The sequence below is a fragment of the Hippoglossus stenolepis genome, chromosome 21 (genome assembly GCF_022539355.2).
Source record: "Hippoglossus stenolepis isolate QCI-W04-F060 chromosome 21, HSTE1.2, whole genome shotgun sequence".
NCBI classification, from domain to species: Eukaryota; Metazoa; Chordata; class Actinopteri; order Pleuronectiformes; family Pleuronectidae; genus Hippoglossus; species Hippoglossus stenolepis.
The window spans coordinates 9,402,254-9,419,308 of NC_061503.1; the positions used below are offsets into that span (position 1 = coordinate 9,402,254).

Below are 17,055 nucleotides of genomic sequence, written 5' to 3' on the forward strand. Positions count from 1 at the left end.
AATTCAAACTTCTCGAAAAAAATAAATATACACAGAAATGCTATTTGATAAAAAATGTAAACTTCTCAAAAAATAAATATACACAGAGGCTTGAATGACAACATTTTTATTGTGTTTACCTTATGCATGACCATATAGATCTATCCCCTTAATCTCATACTTAGTTTGTACATTTCTAACATTGCATAAGATCGTATAGAAGTGATCCATGTGTGATATGAGAATCTTATTCATTGATGTATCTGTTAGATTGAGGAAAAATGACACATTCATTCCCTCTGATTACAAGTGTGATCATCTTCAATCATGCATTACAGTGGTCTGTGGCTAGTAACTTGATTGGAAAACAAACTGGGCACTTTAAAAAGTATTAGGCTACAGTTTTGATAAGTTTGTCCATCACGTGAAATGATTACCAATGCCGAATGCTCATCCAGACAACTTGTTTTTACCAATAAAACAAGCAAATTAAACATGTAACAATTAAAATCCCATTGCAGGAAAATAAAAAGTCTAAACAAGACCCAGATAAATCTTAGCTGTGAAACAACACAGGGAAAGTTTCATCCTATTAAAAGTGAGCAACTTTGCCGTCGGAGAGGGCGAAAAAGCAAGATTGTCTGCAACGCTCAAGCACAGGCTGTCAGAACTGGATGGAGTATCTTTAAAAATGTCTGCGTGGGTATCAGTTCACGTGGAGCGGGGTGCACGAGTTGCCCCCTGGTGCGGTCACACAAGTATGTTAACGTGTGTGAGGGAGTGCAAGACGGTACATATTTGGAAGGCTTTAAAATACCATAGCAAATGTAAACATAGCCTAGCTCTGGCAGGAAATCCAGTCTACTCTCTTTGCAGATCTCAAATTTTGCACTTTAAAAGCCCTTGTGTGTGTGTGTGTGTGTGTGAGTGAGTCTATATCAAAAACATGCATCCATACTTGTTTACCCGACAATATAAAAATCGTTTTTAGTCAAGTGTATATGTGAGTAAATGGAGGTTTGTGTGTCGTTAACAAGTCTATATGTACAAAGTGTGCCAGCATTAAGAAAAGTTTACTCGTCCCTGACACTAAGATCAATGTGTGCAATACACATAAGACATTGGATTTTGGTCATCGGGATAAAGGCAACACTAAATGATTATTTGTGAATGAAATATCCAACCTATCAAAAAAAAGAAAATAATAAAAACACATCAAACCTGAAAACAGCTTTCTATATAAAAAAAAGAAGTGTTCTAAAATGCAGTATTTACATTAACATTACAGGCTGTAAGCAGTGTGCACAGTGGGGTTTCTCACTGTAGTGAATGTAATGCTGTGTACGAAATCTACACAATTCAAAATGCTTAGAAGAATCTATACCACTGCAGGAAAAAAAAAAATACATGTTTTTCTTTTTTTTTTTTTAAATGTAACAGTCAACTTCATAGCCAGCCAAGTATAGCTTTGTTATTGGTTATCAAACATGTTCCAGGCATGTTCTCAGTGAAAGACACCGTAGTCAGCATCAGCCGTTTCAACCCTAAACTTGGAAATCTCTAGTGCTGTACAAACAATGCAAAACAGAAGTTAATATTATTCAGATTCTCCAATTTTTTTTTTTTTTTAAAGATCCAGTATAAACAACTTCCATTGTGAAGTTGTGTTTTCTATACAGTGTACAAAACGTGCAGTTTTTCTGTTAAGAGTTAAATATTAATATTGAATTTGGATTATTTACATCAAAACAAGAAAAGTCCTCTGGATATGAACAGAAAGTCCTTCGCCACTGCCGTCAAACAGTTCCAGTCCCCAAACCTCAAACACAACAAATACTTCCCCTCGGAAAAGAAAAAGAAATCATAAACAAGATGTTCCCCAAACATACGAAACAAGCCATTAAAAGGAAAACTCGGAGGTCAGTGGGAAAAATTTAAATGTTAAGATGTTTTTTTCCCCACACAGTAAACAGGAAATTATTGGTGGACACTTGTGTTTAAAAAAATTGTTTGTATATCAAACACCCTTTGATATTGTTTTTTTGGCAGTTAACTTTAGATTTATGAACATGAGGTCTCAAACCAAACTACAAGTTCGGAACGTTGACATAAACTTGCACTTTTACAACATTAAATCTTTCGTTCTTTACACGACCAAAATTCCACATTTGCAGAAGCTGAAACAATATTTAGAATTTGTGTCTCCAATACAAAAAAAAAGTTCGACCCTTATAATACAATAAGTGGACTTCCTGGAAATGTAATAATTAGTTGACCTCACAATGACCATATCAGCGGGTAGTTGGGTTACTAAGGTGGCGAGATTCAGTGCACGGTGCCACAAGCAGCTACAGTAGCAAATGCATTTGCTTCTCAAGCCAAGAAAGTGAATGAAAAAAAGTGTCCTGCATCTGCCGTCTCCCTCAGGTGAGCTTATTTAGTCTGTGGAAACAGGACGTCTCTTCATTAAAGGTCCTTTTCTCATCACCAATAAAAGGACCTGTACGTGATAAATTACCTAATGCCCCTTCAGCATTGCAGTCAGATCAGTGACAATTTGTTTTTGTTCCTTTTCTGACCATTAACAGTTACTATTAACATTTATATTCCAATTCAAAGTAAAATGCCACCTCTCGACTACATCTGACAAAATGCGTGATGTGTGGCTGGGATCCTCATGATCACAAATCTCAGTGTAACGGTTTAAAATCTCTGGAAAAGACATATGTCGACTGGTTTTTCGGGGTGAAGTTCACATTTAATAGCACGACTCTCAAACATGCACTAAAGAAATGCACAATTCCCTTCTTAACATCTTTAAACAATGAATTTTGAGTTGATACTTTTGAGTTATAAAGACCATACTGATCCCTTACCAGACCCTCGAGCTGGAGAGTAGAATTAATTCAACAGATGACCCTGAGTGAATCATTGGCCTTATATGATGACGGCCATTTTTATAGCAAAAAAAAATTGTAGATTGCTATTTCTTAATCTCAATTAGAAAAGAACCAAAAAAAAAAAAAACTTGCTGCAAATTCATAAAGGTCCAGTTTAAGTGTACAGGCACAAATTGTCAGTAAACAGACTTATTTACATCAAGAAATAAAAATAAAGATGGAGGGGAAAACAACATAAATGTACACCCCCCCCCTTTAAATCTCCATTGTGCCCGACGTTCTTCCACAGAGGTGATATGTTTGCCTCATAACACCAGGAGCTCATAATACTAAGTCCTCTTCACATCCGGGAACCCCTTTCCTGAAGAATCTGCAGAGACAAACACATGATAGAATGAACAACAACACAACATACAACGGGCTTAGAAAGTCATTTGCTCTCCACACTCTCTACAGCTCCCTGTGCCTTAGGAGCCGACATTTTTCTTTTACTAAAGTTCCCACATACTCAGTCAGTCGCACTCATACATTTTAAGTCTATGTGCTGGTTCAAACACACGGAATGCAGAGTAGAGAAAAGGGGAAATGCTTGCACGGGTAAAGAAAACAAAAAGCAGTGCTAGAAACTACGCAGTATGTGACTGTTGAGCAAATTGTGGGTGAGCTCACATGAACGGTTGGGGCCACACTGGATGAGTGAGCGGCAGGGGTGCGTCACGGAACGTCTTGCTTTGCATTTCTGCACAGAGTTCTCAGGTAAGAGCAACCACACTGCCTGATTGAGACGCATGTCTCAGGCGCGTTTCCTGCATGCGAGACGCAATGCTTATCTAGAGAGTCGGGGTCTCGCCTATTTCCTCCACGCATTGGTTCACAGCAAATCAGACAGTGGAAATTATCTTTCACCACAGTTTCAATGCTTTTATCTGTCGAGTACGTCACAAACAAATATTTGCAACACTTCCTGTATCCGCTTCAAAGTAAATGCACTCCATTTATAGGTTTGTATTATCATTGCAGGATTTGGAGAATGCTCAGCTTCATAGAGTTCTGGCTCTATTTTCTGGCATTTCTGCCGTAGCAGCTCCGCAGAAGGCACCCAGCCGACCCCTCACACCCCTCAGATGTTGCACACATGCACCCAGTGTTGCCATAAACCTTGATACAGAAAAGTCATGTTGCTGAAGCCAACCACAGAGCCCTCTATGACCCTGAACTCTCAGAGACACGAGGAAGAGCAAAGTTCAACCTGAGAGTCTTATCAGGGCAACACGATGGAATTATGATGGAGACTTTTATGTTTTCTTTTCATGCCACTTTTTTATCTGGGTTTTCCAAAACACTCATCATTGCATGCTTTTTTCCTCAGTTGTTTATTGCTAGCTCTGGTTCACATATACTCATTTACTTTTGTGGCAATCACATACAGACAATAAAGGAGTCGACAGCAGAGTACTGATGCCCCGCTAGAAAAAAAGAAAACGGATAAATATCCTGTTTTTACCTGAAAAGGTTTTTGTAACAAGAGGTTTTAAATACAATTTAAATCTTGCAAATGAGCCATATTCCTCAATTAATTTATTTTAAGTTTACTATTTTCAAATGGAAATAATATTATTGGTTCCTAAACATAATAGCTAATGAATTAGAAACAAAAGCTACATCTACCAGGACCTGAGTGCACCACTACGTCATGCATCAATGCAACGGTGTGTTCGAGCTACATGCATGGCTCATGTCACAGCCGTGTGAAAGATGGACCTTGAGAGAGAGAAGATAAAAGAAAGAGGGATAGAAGAAAAGAATGAGGGTAGAGAAAGGGGGACAGGATGCATTGAATGTGATCACGCTTAAGCTTCAGTTTGGGCTGAAAACATTATTACTTTATTAACTGTATCGTGCATCTGAAAATCTGTGCAGCTGTCCACTCGTCCACATCTGTCGAAGGGTTTTACTTTAATACTTTACTACAAATTACAGTCCACACAAGCTGCCTGTGTTTAATACTCCCTCACTCAAAAGACAGTTAATTTCATATTGCATGCGCTCCTTCTCTTTGCTTTTATCCATTAGTCACTGGCACGCATGCACGCACACAATAACTAAATAGTAACTACTATTTTAGCATCAGCTAATTCTTGCACTGATCTAACTGGAATAGCAGCAACTCAGTTTAATTTATTTAAAACACAAAAAGGTTTTTTTTACCTATGTTGTTTGGTGTAAGTTTATATTTTGTCCCATTATCAAAATAAGAAAAAAAACTCTGTTGGTGCTAAATGGCATTAATTTGAGCTCAAACTAAACAAATGATGCATGTTATATAATTTGTAGAAGCTAGATTCTAGTTGATATTGCATCAATTTTATCACTATTGTCCAGCAAAACTACAACTACTACTACTTCTAACAATAGCCGAGTGGTGTACCCCTCCCTTCCTTTACAATGTCACTGAATGAAGAACAATGGTCAAACTGCAGCAACTGATGATTCAGCATTGCCCTCCATTAACTAAGGCTGTGAGCATGAAAATAATTGCACAGGGCTTATTTACACTACTGAAGCAAAGTGAGTTTGTCTCATCTAGTTTCAAAGAGGCAGCAGCACTTGCAAAGACATCTGGATTTTCATCTGGCTTTGGCTAGTAGATTCTAGCTTAATGCAGCAAGGAGGCACGGGAGAGGAAGAGGAGGACAAGCTCGGGAGGTGTGGAAGAGGCACTACGAGCAGTTGAGCGCTCACCAGTGAGTCATAAGTGCTCAACCCTAATCAGAGTCATTCATTTCATAATCCGTCTCTTCGTCCTCGCTCTGAGCAACATGCAGCATGCAGACGGCACAGAAGAAGACAAGAAAGGCACGTTGTAAAATGATGGAAATGAATGGAGGAGAAGAATTAGAACAGAAGGGGAGAAAATTAAAACTACTGGGTCATATTCAGAGGGGATTTACATCATCTAGTGCAGAATACAGAAAAACAAGCAAGTGTTATCCAAGGGCACCTTTCTCATGCACTACAATCCTCTATAACATCTAAATAACATATACGAAGGACTAAGACAATTTAGAATTCAATTCTTTTTTGTAGTAAAGCTAGAAATTAGTGTGTTTGGGGATGGTGCCGCTGGAAACAAAAACAAAGTCCTCACTTCAAAAGATGCACTGGTAACGTTTCATCTTCCTCTTAAAATAAACAGCAGAGTGAATATAGGTTTAGCGGTGTGCTTCTTCATGTGTAGCTGCCTTCAAGGAGTGAGGCCCCCGCAGGGACACGCTGATGGGAGTTTGAATTCCTCAGGGCGTGCCTCCCGCTTCGCTCCCAAAGCCCTGGAGAAAATGACAGACCGTACTCCGCTAATATGCAGACCTGGGCTCTTCTAACACTCCTAGCTTGGTTTATACTGAGTTTTTTTCCCCCTTTCCCACCCTCTTTTTATATCACTCGTGGTACAAGCCGTCTAGTTTTTAACCAAAGCTCTAAATATTTACAATGTTCTCCTTCATAGAGATTTCTCATCAATAAACTAGAGGTGCTCTCAGTCCCCTGGTGGCATGTTCATAAATGCAGCAATTTTAAAACCTCCAGCACAGGCCATCATTCACACATTTGCTGTGGCTAGATTTTCAAACGGCCTCTGCACACCCTCACTCTGACTCTGACACACACACACGCACACGCACACACACACACTTACCTTAGCCTTCTCACTGGGCTCACTGTTTGTCCCGTATGATTGATTGTGCAGCTCCTTGGAGACTACACACAGGAACTCGGCTTGGTCTTCGTTTCCGTAGTTGTAAGAGGAGCCTATGCTGACCAGCTACGGAGAAACGAGAGCAGAGTACATGGGGAGATTTAGCCTTGGACTGAGGGGAGTAGAAGCTAAACGGTTTGTTGTGGTGGGAAAACAGGTAGGGAGATGTTTAAAGTAAAGAGGTTAAAGACCAAACAAGGGGCACAGAGAGTCTACAGGTTCCTGCTAATTATATTTCGTATTAAATTACAAATGGCCTTTTACAAAGATCCATCTAATTATTGGCTGTATATATTTAACTTGGAAGTTTTTTTCCCTTTTGAACATGTTACGTCACATGTTTTTGCCATGATTGGATAGACAGCATTTAAATGAGGCCACTAGGCAAACAGGGAGCCCCACCTTAACAAAATCAACCAGAATATTTCGTGGAGGTGTGCTACAAAATGGCTGTGTTTTTTCAGGACCTGCAGACATGTCAGCATGCAAATCCAAAGTCAAAACGCTGATTTAAATTACTGAGAAAACTCCAAAGGTTGACCGAGGTAAAGACACAGATAAAATAATCTGGGGTCGACACAAATAAACAAATTAATAAAAGAAAGAGTACAAAGACCCTATAGAAAGAAAAATACATGTTCAGCAGATAGTCACTGACAGATTACAAGTGCAGGGACAACAGGAAGCATACATGCTGGTTGAAAATCAACAGGGACTGGTGGATTTGACTTGTTTAACACAAAAAAAGTAAAAGTGAGAACAGTACCTTCTACAAAGCAAATAACGGAGCAAACCACAAAGTACGGCACATCCATTCATTGTTTAAGTTCAGTGTTACCATGACACAGAGGGAATGTGTAGGATTTTCTCCAATGCTTCAATTACGACATAATTTGAGATCAATATAACTGGCTTGGTATTGATGCAGCTGAAATTTCTTTTTGTGTGCACCTACTGTTTAACTACCAGTATATCATAAGTGTTTACATGAAATGGGGGCAATGTCAGACACAAAAGAGGAGTGGTGTGAGAAGATCCAACAAATGTCGTTGGGAAAATAATCAAAGTAGCTTCTACTCTTCCTGTTGCCAGTCAAATCACCAAATCAAAAAGACGCAGAGCACACAAGTTTATAAATAATCTGCATGCACACCTTCAAAAGAAAACAGTAATTCCTCTTCCTGCTTTTATGGCTGAATGTTAAGTGCGTGTGTACATACTGCAGGCTGGATGTATACCCTCAGTAGCCAGGTGTGCATGTTCAGACACGCATGGCCTCATTAGCCACTGCTGCCGGAGACTTGTTGTTGTTAAATGATTTCTTACATTATCAACGCAGCAAAAAAAAAGAAATAAGTTCAACTGGCTACCGTGGATTCTACACTGTCACACTGCAGAGGATTCAAAACACACACACTATGACTTTCAACTGAATATACTCATGGATAAATGGTCTTTATTAAGTCCTTAAGACGACGGTAGGTCATTAAAGCGTATCTTCTCTGGTCCGTGCTTTAGGCTTTGCAGGAGTGTTTCTCTGAGTTTCCCCATCGGACTTGTGTAAGGAGATTAATGCGGTTCCTCGTCTCAGAAAGAAAGATTTAAATCACACATTCAAGACACACTCCCAACATCCAAACAAGTGTGTTCTCATTAGAAAATGTACCTGCTTGATAGATCAAAAAAACATTTCTCTCAAAAAAGAACCACCACTATATTACAGCACAGCCCCCAAAACAGCCAAGTGGCGACATCACAGCAGAACACAGAAAGCTTACAAACTGTGAATGCGGTATGAATAAAAATATAATATAATCATCAATTCACAAACAAGAAAAAGGTGTCATGTTCTTTAAGCCTCACTGGTGAGCAAGCAGTACAAATGAACACTGAAAAGAATCAAATCAAAAGAAAATGATAAACAGCTAAGTGTCTACTTGGGATAAAAAATGGCCAACGGGGTGTGTATGGACGACATGGGGACCATGCAGTGACCAGCCCGTGGACAGAAATTTGTGGGACACACCTCTCCGCTGTTGTTTGGCAAAGCAGACTCCTCTCCCTTCACCTCCCTTGACACAATCAGCAGAAACTCTGACTGGTGGGCCCGCCCGTAACCTATACTGACAAGCTGTAACAACCAATCAGAGCACAGAAGGGATTTGCCCGGATCACGTATGCGGACATTGAGAAAGATGTGATTTGCTGTTTGCTGGCTTTTTTTAGCCATTTCCAACATTTTGGATTGGACCTCCTGCGTCATTGTAAGCATAGCGGAGTGGGTGAAGCACATGAATAGGAGGACTGCTGCTGTGAGCTTGCAGGAAGAAAATTTACCTGTTCAAACTTCCAGCCGTCCGACATGGTAGAAACCATCTGTGTCAGCTCCTCCTCCTGGCACTGCAGCACCCGATACACATGTTTCACCGGAACCTGCGAGGACAAACGAACACATGAGAGAAATGAGATGGAAAGAGAAGACAAACCGTTCCCAAAATACATGGAGCAGATATGAAGAAAAAGAAGAAATCCATCATCTTCACACAATAATACCTGTGATGTTTTGCAGTCGCGTTCCCTGATCTTGTCCTTGAGGAGCTTTATTAATGATGTAATGTTGTAGAATTCGGCTTCTTCCAACACACCTTGAAATGGTTAGAAAATAAACAATTATGCTTTTTTGGAGGGTATATATCCTGCTGCTGCTTCAAATACCAGTAAAGATTAAATGAAAACAATGGCATCAACTTTAGAGTTTCACAGAGATACTAATGGAAAACATATATAAAATATGTCATCTATGTTATTTATATTGCACTTATGTTCTGGTAAAACTGAACTATGGATGGACATGTTAGCAAAATTCCCTTACAATTATTGCAATCACAGTCTTTTCAGATATTAAAGCATCAATCAGAAGATGTTAACAGATTTCTAATGGATTAAAAACATGCTAAGTATTTTGATTTGGAATAATTTCTTAAAGACACTACCTTCCTCTGCCAAGTCCCTGTTGAGCACCAGTTTGCCATGCCTCAAGTAGTTAAGCACTGGCCCAAAGTATGTTGGGTCTCTGTCTATGAGATAGGCACCAGTTTCATCCTGAAAAACAAAAGAGGATGAAAATAATAATTTATTTCCTGACCTTGATCCTCTCAACCGACTCAGATGATTCCTTTAAAACAAGAAGGTCAATGAGCAGGCGTATACTTTCATCGAAACATAACCTGGGGACAAAAAACCAACACTGTGCATCCATGAATAATACTCAGGGGAAGATAATTATGAGGTCAGCTCCTATGCCGATAATCTCTACAGAGGTTGACAAGAGATGTGCACACGGAGTCTCTCACACACACACGCACGCACGCACGCACGCACGCACGCAAGCTCTGGGAGATCATCTCACTACTCCCACAGGCCTTGGGTTTGATCTTGATTCTATCACAACCGCTGGGTATTCCCCTATTTCTATAAGTACTGTGATTAGACCGCCTTCGTCTCATGGGGAAACAGGAGGATATAACAATTAGACCAGAACAGAAAAAGATTTGGAACAGTAGGCTGAATCCACCAAGGGGAACAGGAGAAAGCACCTTGGCTTACAACTGATGTTGAGCCTCGTCGGCTCTGTTACATAGTTGGCCTCGTACATACAATTCAGTCAATTTCAGCATTAGTTTGAAGTGTTTCTTTGGCCTTTGCTTTTACTTGAATCTAAATAGTAAAGTAGAGACTGAAAATAAGGGGACTTGCTGGGGAATAACACATAATAAATGGTGCAACAGCCAGGAATTGAACCAGGGACCTGCTGCTCAAAGCAAACAGCTTTACCATGTGGTATGAGCCCAACAGCATTTTAACCAATCTAAAGTAGATTGGAATAATTTCATATTGGTATCAAACCTTTGATAAAGAAATGTAACTGAGGCTTGATATTTTACAGTTTAACCATATACTTTATTATAAATAACTGCAAGTAAAAATAAAACAAATACAACAAAATAAATATAGAACTTGACTCAAGAAAATACATTTTTTACTATAAATGTGAGCCTAAATGTTTTCTGTATCGTTTAGTCTGTCAAATAAAGTTTTGTAGTTTTCATACCAGTGCATATTGGCAAATATTAACACGGATACTGACGATGAGTGTAAAGAGCTCATATTTGACAGGATGTTTAACTTTGCATGAGTGTTTTGCTACCGGTGCAATCTTGGTAAAATAGCAGCATTGCTTTTTGGTGCAATGTCTGACAATATTTACACAGGAACAGAGCAGTATTGTCACACACTCCAGGCCATGACTAAAACTAAACAGAAAGCTTAGTCTTCACAGACAACCATATGTGCATTCATACAGCTCCCCTTCGCAAGTTAGATGATGGATTCCACTCAAAACCCATTAATGTTTCCAATAATGAGAGAAGCTCCCAGTGCATTTCTTTTGTGATGAATTTCAGAAACCTTTTGGCTGGTTGACCTCCTTTCTGAGGCAAAAATACTAAACTGGAGCCCAGTGGAGGACTATTCTGGTCTCATTGCCCTGTGTCAGTTCCTTACACTTCTATAGTTGCTAGAGTTTAGGGACAGGTGCAGGTGGGCCTGCATGAGGAGACAGACAAAGCTGCATAACTCTGGCAGTCAAATGTCAGTCCTCCAAATATCAGCTCTCTAAATATGCCTGATTTTGTTTGTAATTAAGATCCATGAATTTCTGGGAAATTGGTGAAAATGTCTGGGGAAAAAAGCCCTGGCGAGCCATTATAGAGTGAAAAAAAACAACATCCTGGATCTGCCTCATTGTCCAGACACATGTCAAAATTTAATGGTTTCTTTCATGGTCCTTGCCCCATCCCTCAATCAGTTTTCTGAGAAATCTGTTCAATAGTTTTTGCGAAAAGCACTAACACACACACACACACACACACACACACACACACACACACACACACACACACACACACACACACACACACACACACACACACACACACACACACACACACACACACACACACACACACACACACACACACGTCATTGTTTGTGTTATTATTAACATCTTTGCTCATCCTACTACAATAATAAAAGTCAAAATGTCAGCTGTGAAAAAGATAAATTGCACTACGTAAATATAATTATATATACTGCTTCAAAAAAACCTCCCACTGAACAAACACAGAAAGCTACCGTCTTTAAACTGTACACTTCTGTAAACTTTCTACCTCCTGCCTTGTTGTGCTAACAAGCCTGTAGCTGGTCCTCTGGGCTCATATGGGGAACTTGGGGCGACAGTCCCTCGTTTACAGAGAGATGATTGTGGGGGCTCTGATGTGGACTCACATGCACAAAGGGAACAGTGTATTTAATTAAAAACAAAAGGCTATGTCTCTAGGGGCCCCAGCTGGGAAGCACTGGGCAACAGACAAGTGGGGACAGTCAGGGAATAAGAGAAGGGCCGCTGCTGGGATTAACCGTAGACAGCAAAGGGACAACAAAACTACTTAATAAGCTGTTCTCAGATACGAACTCCGGACAATGTTACACTTTTGCCTTTCACACATCCGATTGTTCAAGAGATGGGTGCAGCATGCAGGAGGCAACATATAAATTGTTTTGTTTTTTGTTTACAGCACATAACACTGGCCACAGCTGTTACCACTAAAAGCTCTTGAATCTCATCTTCCCAAGTTGACATCTTAGTTGGCGTCCCAAGGCTCACACATGCACCTCCTCCAGAGAAAATACAGAGGAACTGGGGAGTTCAGTGCATGTCTGAAAGCAGCTATCATCACACAACGTAGACTGCGTGAAGACATAATTTGGTCTTCATGAACACAAATGTTGTGTTTAGTTGCACACAGGTCAGTGATGTGAGATCCCATCACAAGTGGACACAGCTCTTCCAGAATTGCATCAGCCGATACTGGTGTGGGCCCCTGCGCATGCGTGGGTGAACTTATCGTCAATCTGCGGTTGTTGGGCTGATGGTGGCCGAATGAAAACATTTCAGCATATCGCCCAAACCTACAATCTAGGAATATTAATTTTGTGACGAGTAACAAAACAGGTCTACAGCACCTTGAAATTGAAAAGCAACAAACTATTATTACAGACAAAAAATACATAGAAAAGTTTCAACACTGCCTACAATGACCACCAGAAGTAGGTCAGTTCAGTGTCAGTCAGGCTTGCTACATGGCGTATTGCCGTTTGGTCTTATTCAAATTTTCCAAAGCATTCCGTACACAGTCACTAGAACGACGTAAACCTCAGGCCTAGGCACGACTGAGTTTAAACTGAGGACAACTATAAATCTACATAAACAAAAGCAAACTAGAAGGGCGGCCTTCACAACAGAGGAAAGAGCAGTGAATTAACGTTATCTTCCTTCTCCTACATGCAATACATATCCTCCAACAGGAAATACCATGGCGACCCACCCTCCAAGCACATGACGTCCAATGAGGCTGTCTGCAGTCACATTAACACTGAAAGTCAATCCTTAATTCAACAAAATTGACAAGATGTAGCACGCTTCCTTCTGATTACAACAAAAGGTGTACAACAGAACATTGCAAAAATGTCATAGTCTCTCTTATAGTGGGACAGATGGCTATTAGTAATTATCAAGCAAACGACAACAACATGACACAAAAACAATTGACACTATCACGCGAGGGCATTCCAATTTGCTCAGGCCAAGGAGAAAAAGAATGAGAGCTTTATCCAGTGCAGCTCGGCCTTCACTGCAGACGAGCCGGAACACAAGCCCCCTGCAGAAACAGTGCTTAAAGATGTTGCAGTAGATCTTCGAAGTCACATGACTGTAGCTACTTAGCCAAGTGGAAGTCTGATCCTCGTAGAGTGGGAGCCAGGAGTCTCTCTGGAGTACAGGCAGTAATGGCATAGTCAAACAGGCCTTCATCTTTTAAATAATACACACATCACAGCAGGGCTATATTGTGTGAAAACTATCTCGTATTTCACAATATTTAACACCGTCATTTGAACGTGTGCCTGACCTTTCACTGAGGCTGAGAGGAACTACTCGCCTTTCTACCATTTTCAGCCCGGCAAGGCAGCATCATTGGTGAGTTTCGTAGAACACAGTGTTTCGGTTGCTAAATGAACAGCTCATTTTCAAAGTCCCCTAAAAGCTTTGCTGTCATGATGAGAAGCAGTTAGGTAGCTAAGCTGACAAGTCACTGCAACCTGGAGCTCTCTGATGGCAGAAGGAGAAATGTGACGGGAAATAGAGAAACAGAAGTTTGAAGTGAAAGATATGCACTCACTGATTAATTAGATTTGTGCAGAATAAAATTCAAGCCAGCATCATTTTAATGTATTGCAACTAGGCAATAATCAATTGTAGGTTCCTGGCTTGTGTGAGCAAAGTTTCTTTAGAATGATAAAGGCTTAAATCGCATCTAATTTGCCAGCAGCACTCTGCAGTGCCCTGTTGAGCACTTACTGCAAGAAGAGCAGTAGGAGACGATATTACCGTTAAATATTTACGTTGCCTCCCACAGTGTGCTCAGGCATGACATACAACCTGAATCCGGCATTAAATATGGCCATATTTTTTTCACACATGCTGCGGAGAGGTTTGGGCAGCAAATGGATATGAATATGAAAAGAATAAGTTGAGGAAACAAGAATTCTTTGTGATGGGAGCGCTTGAAAAATTGATGCGGCTCTGAGAGCTGGAAAGCCGGGTCTATACTTGAGTGGCCCAGAGTTGAGTAGTTTGAGAGCAGAAGTCTGCCAAAGGGATAAATGCCCACTGGTGTGCATCTCTCAAGCTTGGTGACTTGACAGCTGACAATTTTAAGAGCAATTCCAGCTTATGAATTAGTGACCAAACCTTTGTAAACCTACAAACAATATCACTCGCACAACAGCAGTAGTAGCATTAGTCAATTTTAGGATAACCAACCTAGAGAGACTTATAAGCGGTTAAGGCTGTGCACGTGACAGCACTTCCTCCACTTTCGCCCTGGTCTACCCCAATGTGCAAAACAGGCTCCAGTCAACAGCATGAATAATGCAGTTCTCCTCAAGAGTCCTGCTGAAGCACGTCAGCCTGCGTGACTGAGAGCTGAACCACTCGTTTCTTTGGCTGGGAAACACAACACTGCATCCCCCCAAAACAGAGCTCTCCACTGATCTGTCACTCTGCTGAGCTTCCTATTCACATGCAGTGTTAAATGAAAAAACATGGCTCACTTGCAAATAAGATGAAATAAGGTCAAAGTATATACTTTGAGACCCAGGGACAAGAAATATAATGCCCAATAATAACCTGTCCTTTACTGGGATAAATCCTAAACCCGGCTGTCTGCAGGAGAAAGGTACAGTAATGGCTTGAGTGACTGATGCGTACTTAAGACAAGGGATTGAGATGGACTGATCCGTTGCTCACGGGAGGATAAACCGGCAAAAAAGCAAGCTGATTATTCAGAGATTAAGATATTTGCATGGAAATATGAGATGAGCCTTGCTTTCAGCTTAACGTGAAGGGGTGGCAGGGGTGAAGATTAAGTAGATGAGAAAACAATGAATAATGGGGCAGTGAAATGAGCCGTGAAAACCAGGGCACGTTCCACTATGTATACAGACACTAACAAATTGTTTTTGACAGAGCTGGGGGGGGGGGCCTTGCAGCAGGCACGCTGCTTTTAAGAGAGGCAGATGGACGAACAGAGAGACGTCTGATTCTGGAGATATTGAGGCCGTTCACAGGGAGATGAGTGACTTCACCAACCTCCCCCAGCTCTCAGTTGTCAGCAGCAGCTCACCCCACTTGGCAATGACTTATGTACTCATTAGGGGAGCCTCATCACCAGCACAGAGGCCGATTACTACACAACAAACCGAGCCAAGAAACAGACTAACCTCAGGAGATGGAGGGAAACACACACACACAAATTGATCGAGCAACACAATATTATTATGCGAAGGTTGTTTGGTTGGTTGATTATTGGAATAAGGCTTGTAGATGCTATAATCAGTGGAATAAGAGATATAGATGGACAAACTTCATATGATATAATAGCGAGGTGTTTTTTGGGAGATTTTGTTTATTGGTATACAGCCAAAGTAAAGTTGAAGCTACAATTGTAAACTGTTAAAGCTGAATAAATTAACCAACCCATAGTTTAAATATTGAAAAACTATTTACACAGAAGTGGACAGTAACTAGTTGGAAGTTGTTTTTATCATTTATACGCTGATAATGAGGATTGTTTTTACTGTCACTATCTGACAACTCGCATTTAATCGGTTTTGAGATGGGGAAAGTTTCCAATTACTCTGGCTACTTGCTAATGACATACAAAACAAATGTTAAATAAAAGACAATAGTTATTTTTCCACGAATTTACACTTTAAATACCCGACTCGGGTGACCACAACAACTGGTATCTTATATAATTAAAACATAAAGAGTAAGCAACGCTCACCAGGCTAGCAGCAACATCGCATGTCATGTGGTGACTGTCGGAATCTAGCTAGCTTAGAGGGCTAATGCTAGCTAGCGACAAAAAAAAAAAAACGAGTTAACGCTGAATATTTGAATAAACGCTTATTTTCACAAGGGTCGTTCTGTTGCTAAACTAGCTGGTAGACGCAGTTATTGACAAGTCCAGTCGCTTAATGGACGAGATGAGGTATTAAAAGCTGGTTTCACGGAAGATAAAATGCAGTTAACTTAGTAAGGCTCCCAACTACCGTGCTAACTAGCTTAGCATTTACCTTGTCGGAGTCGAGCTCGGGGTCAGCCTGGCTCAGTCTGTACAGAAAGGATTTGGGATCCCGACACAGCGTCTGTCTCGTCGTTAGAAAATACGTGCCCCCGACGTTCAGGCGGATCCACTTCGATGCCCCGACGCCGGGTGAAATGTTCCTCTCCGCCGACGCCGAGGAATGGGCCACACATCTCCGGTGAACGGAGCCGCTCGTCTCGGAGCTACTCTCTGCCATCCCTCACTCTCTCTCCTCCGCCCTTGCCTCGGCTCGGCTCGGATCTGTCTGACAGGAAATATCCGAGCTGCAGCCGCTAACTTGGGGAGTCCACGGTTCATGCAAAGCAGGCAGCCAGCGCCTGGGCCACTCCTACTAACACACTCCACCAGCACTGACAGATGCATAAATTATTCCAGCAGAAACGGGTCCTCCCTGGATTGAGCCACTTCTATGTGGAGCACTGATCCCCTGCTGCTGAGACCATTATGTTGAGTGTGAAGGGTTTTATGATTGTTATACAGATCATGGATTTAGACCACGCAGGGTTAAAGTGCATTTTAAGTCATTTCCACGACACGAGCACTGAGAACGGGCCGGTACTTTATTTACATGCTGCAAAAAAAAAAAACGTGAGATGCCATTGCCACTGATTTCCCTGTGTCATTGACTGTG

General features: G+C 41.0%; 1 protein-coding gene across 4 annotated transcripts; it reads right to left on the reverse strand.

Moving 5' to 3' along the window:
* Positions 1-90: 90 nt before the first annotated feature.
* On the reverse strand, positions 91-16,964 carry kctd5b (potassium channel tetramerization domain containing 5b). 4 transcript variants are annotated; one of them, XM_035145133.2, is made up of 8 exons: positions 16,393-16,964; positions 9,627-9,735; positions 9,187-9,278; positions 8,971-9,066; positions 8,660-8,764; positions 6,574-6,699; positions 5,622-5,689; positions 91-3,249 (listed from the first exon to the last, which is right to left on the reverse strand). In XM_035145133.2, exons 1-7 carry the CDS (start codon positions 16,618-16,620, stop codon positions 5,645-5,647), a joined length of 801 nt encoding a protein of 266 aa, XP_035001024.1. In that variant the 5' UTR covers positions 16,621-16,964; the 3' UTR covers positions 91-3,249; positions 5,622-5,644. The 4 variants fall into 4 exon arrangements, with proteins under 4 accessions (XP_035001024.1, XP_035001026.1, XP_035001025.1 ...); XM_035145135.2 differs by lacking the exon at positions 8,660-8,764; XM_035145134.2 differs by lacking the exon at positions 5,622-5,689.
* Between the last annotated feature and the right edge of the window lie 91 nt (positions 16,965-17,055).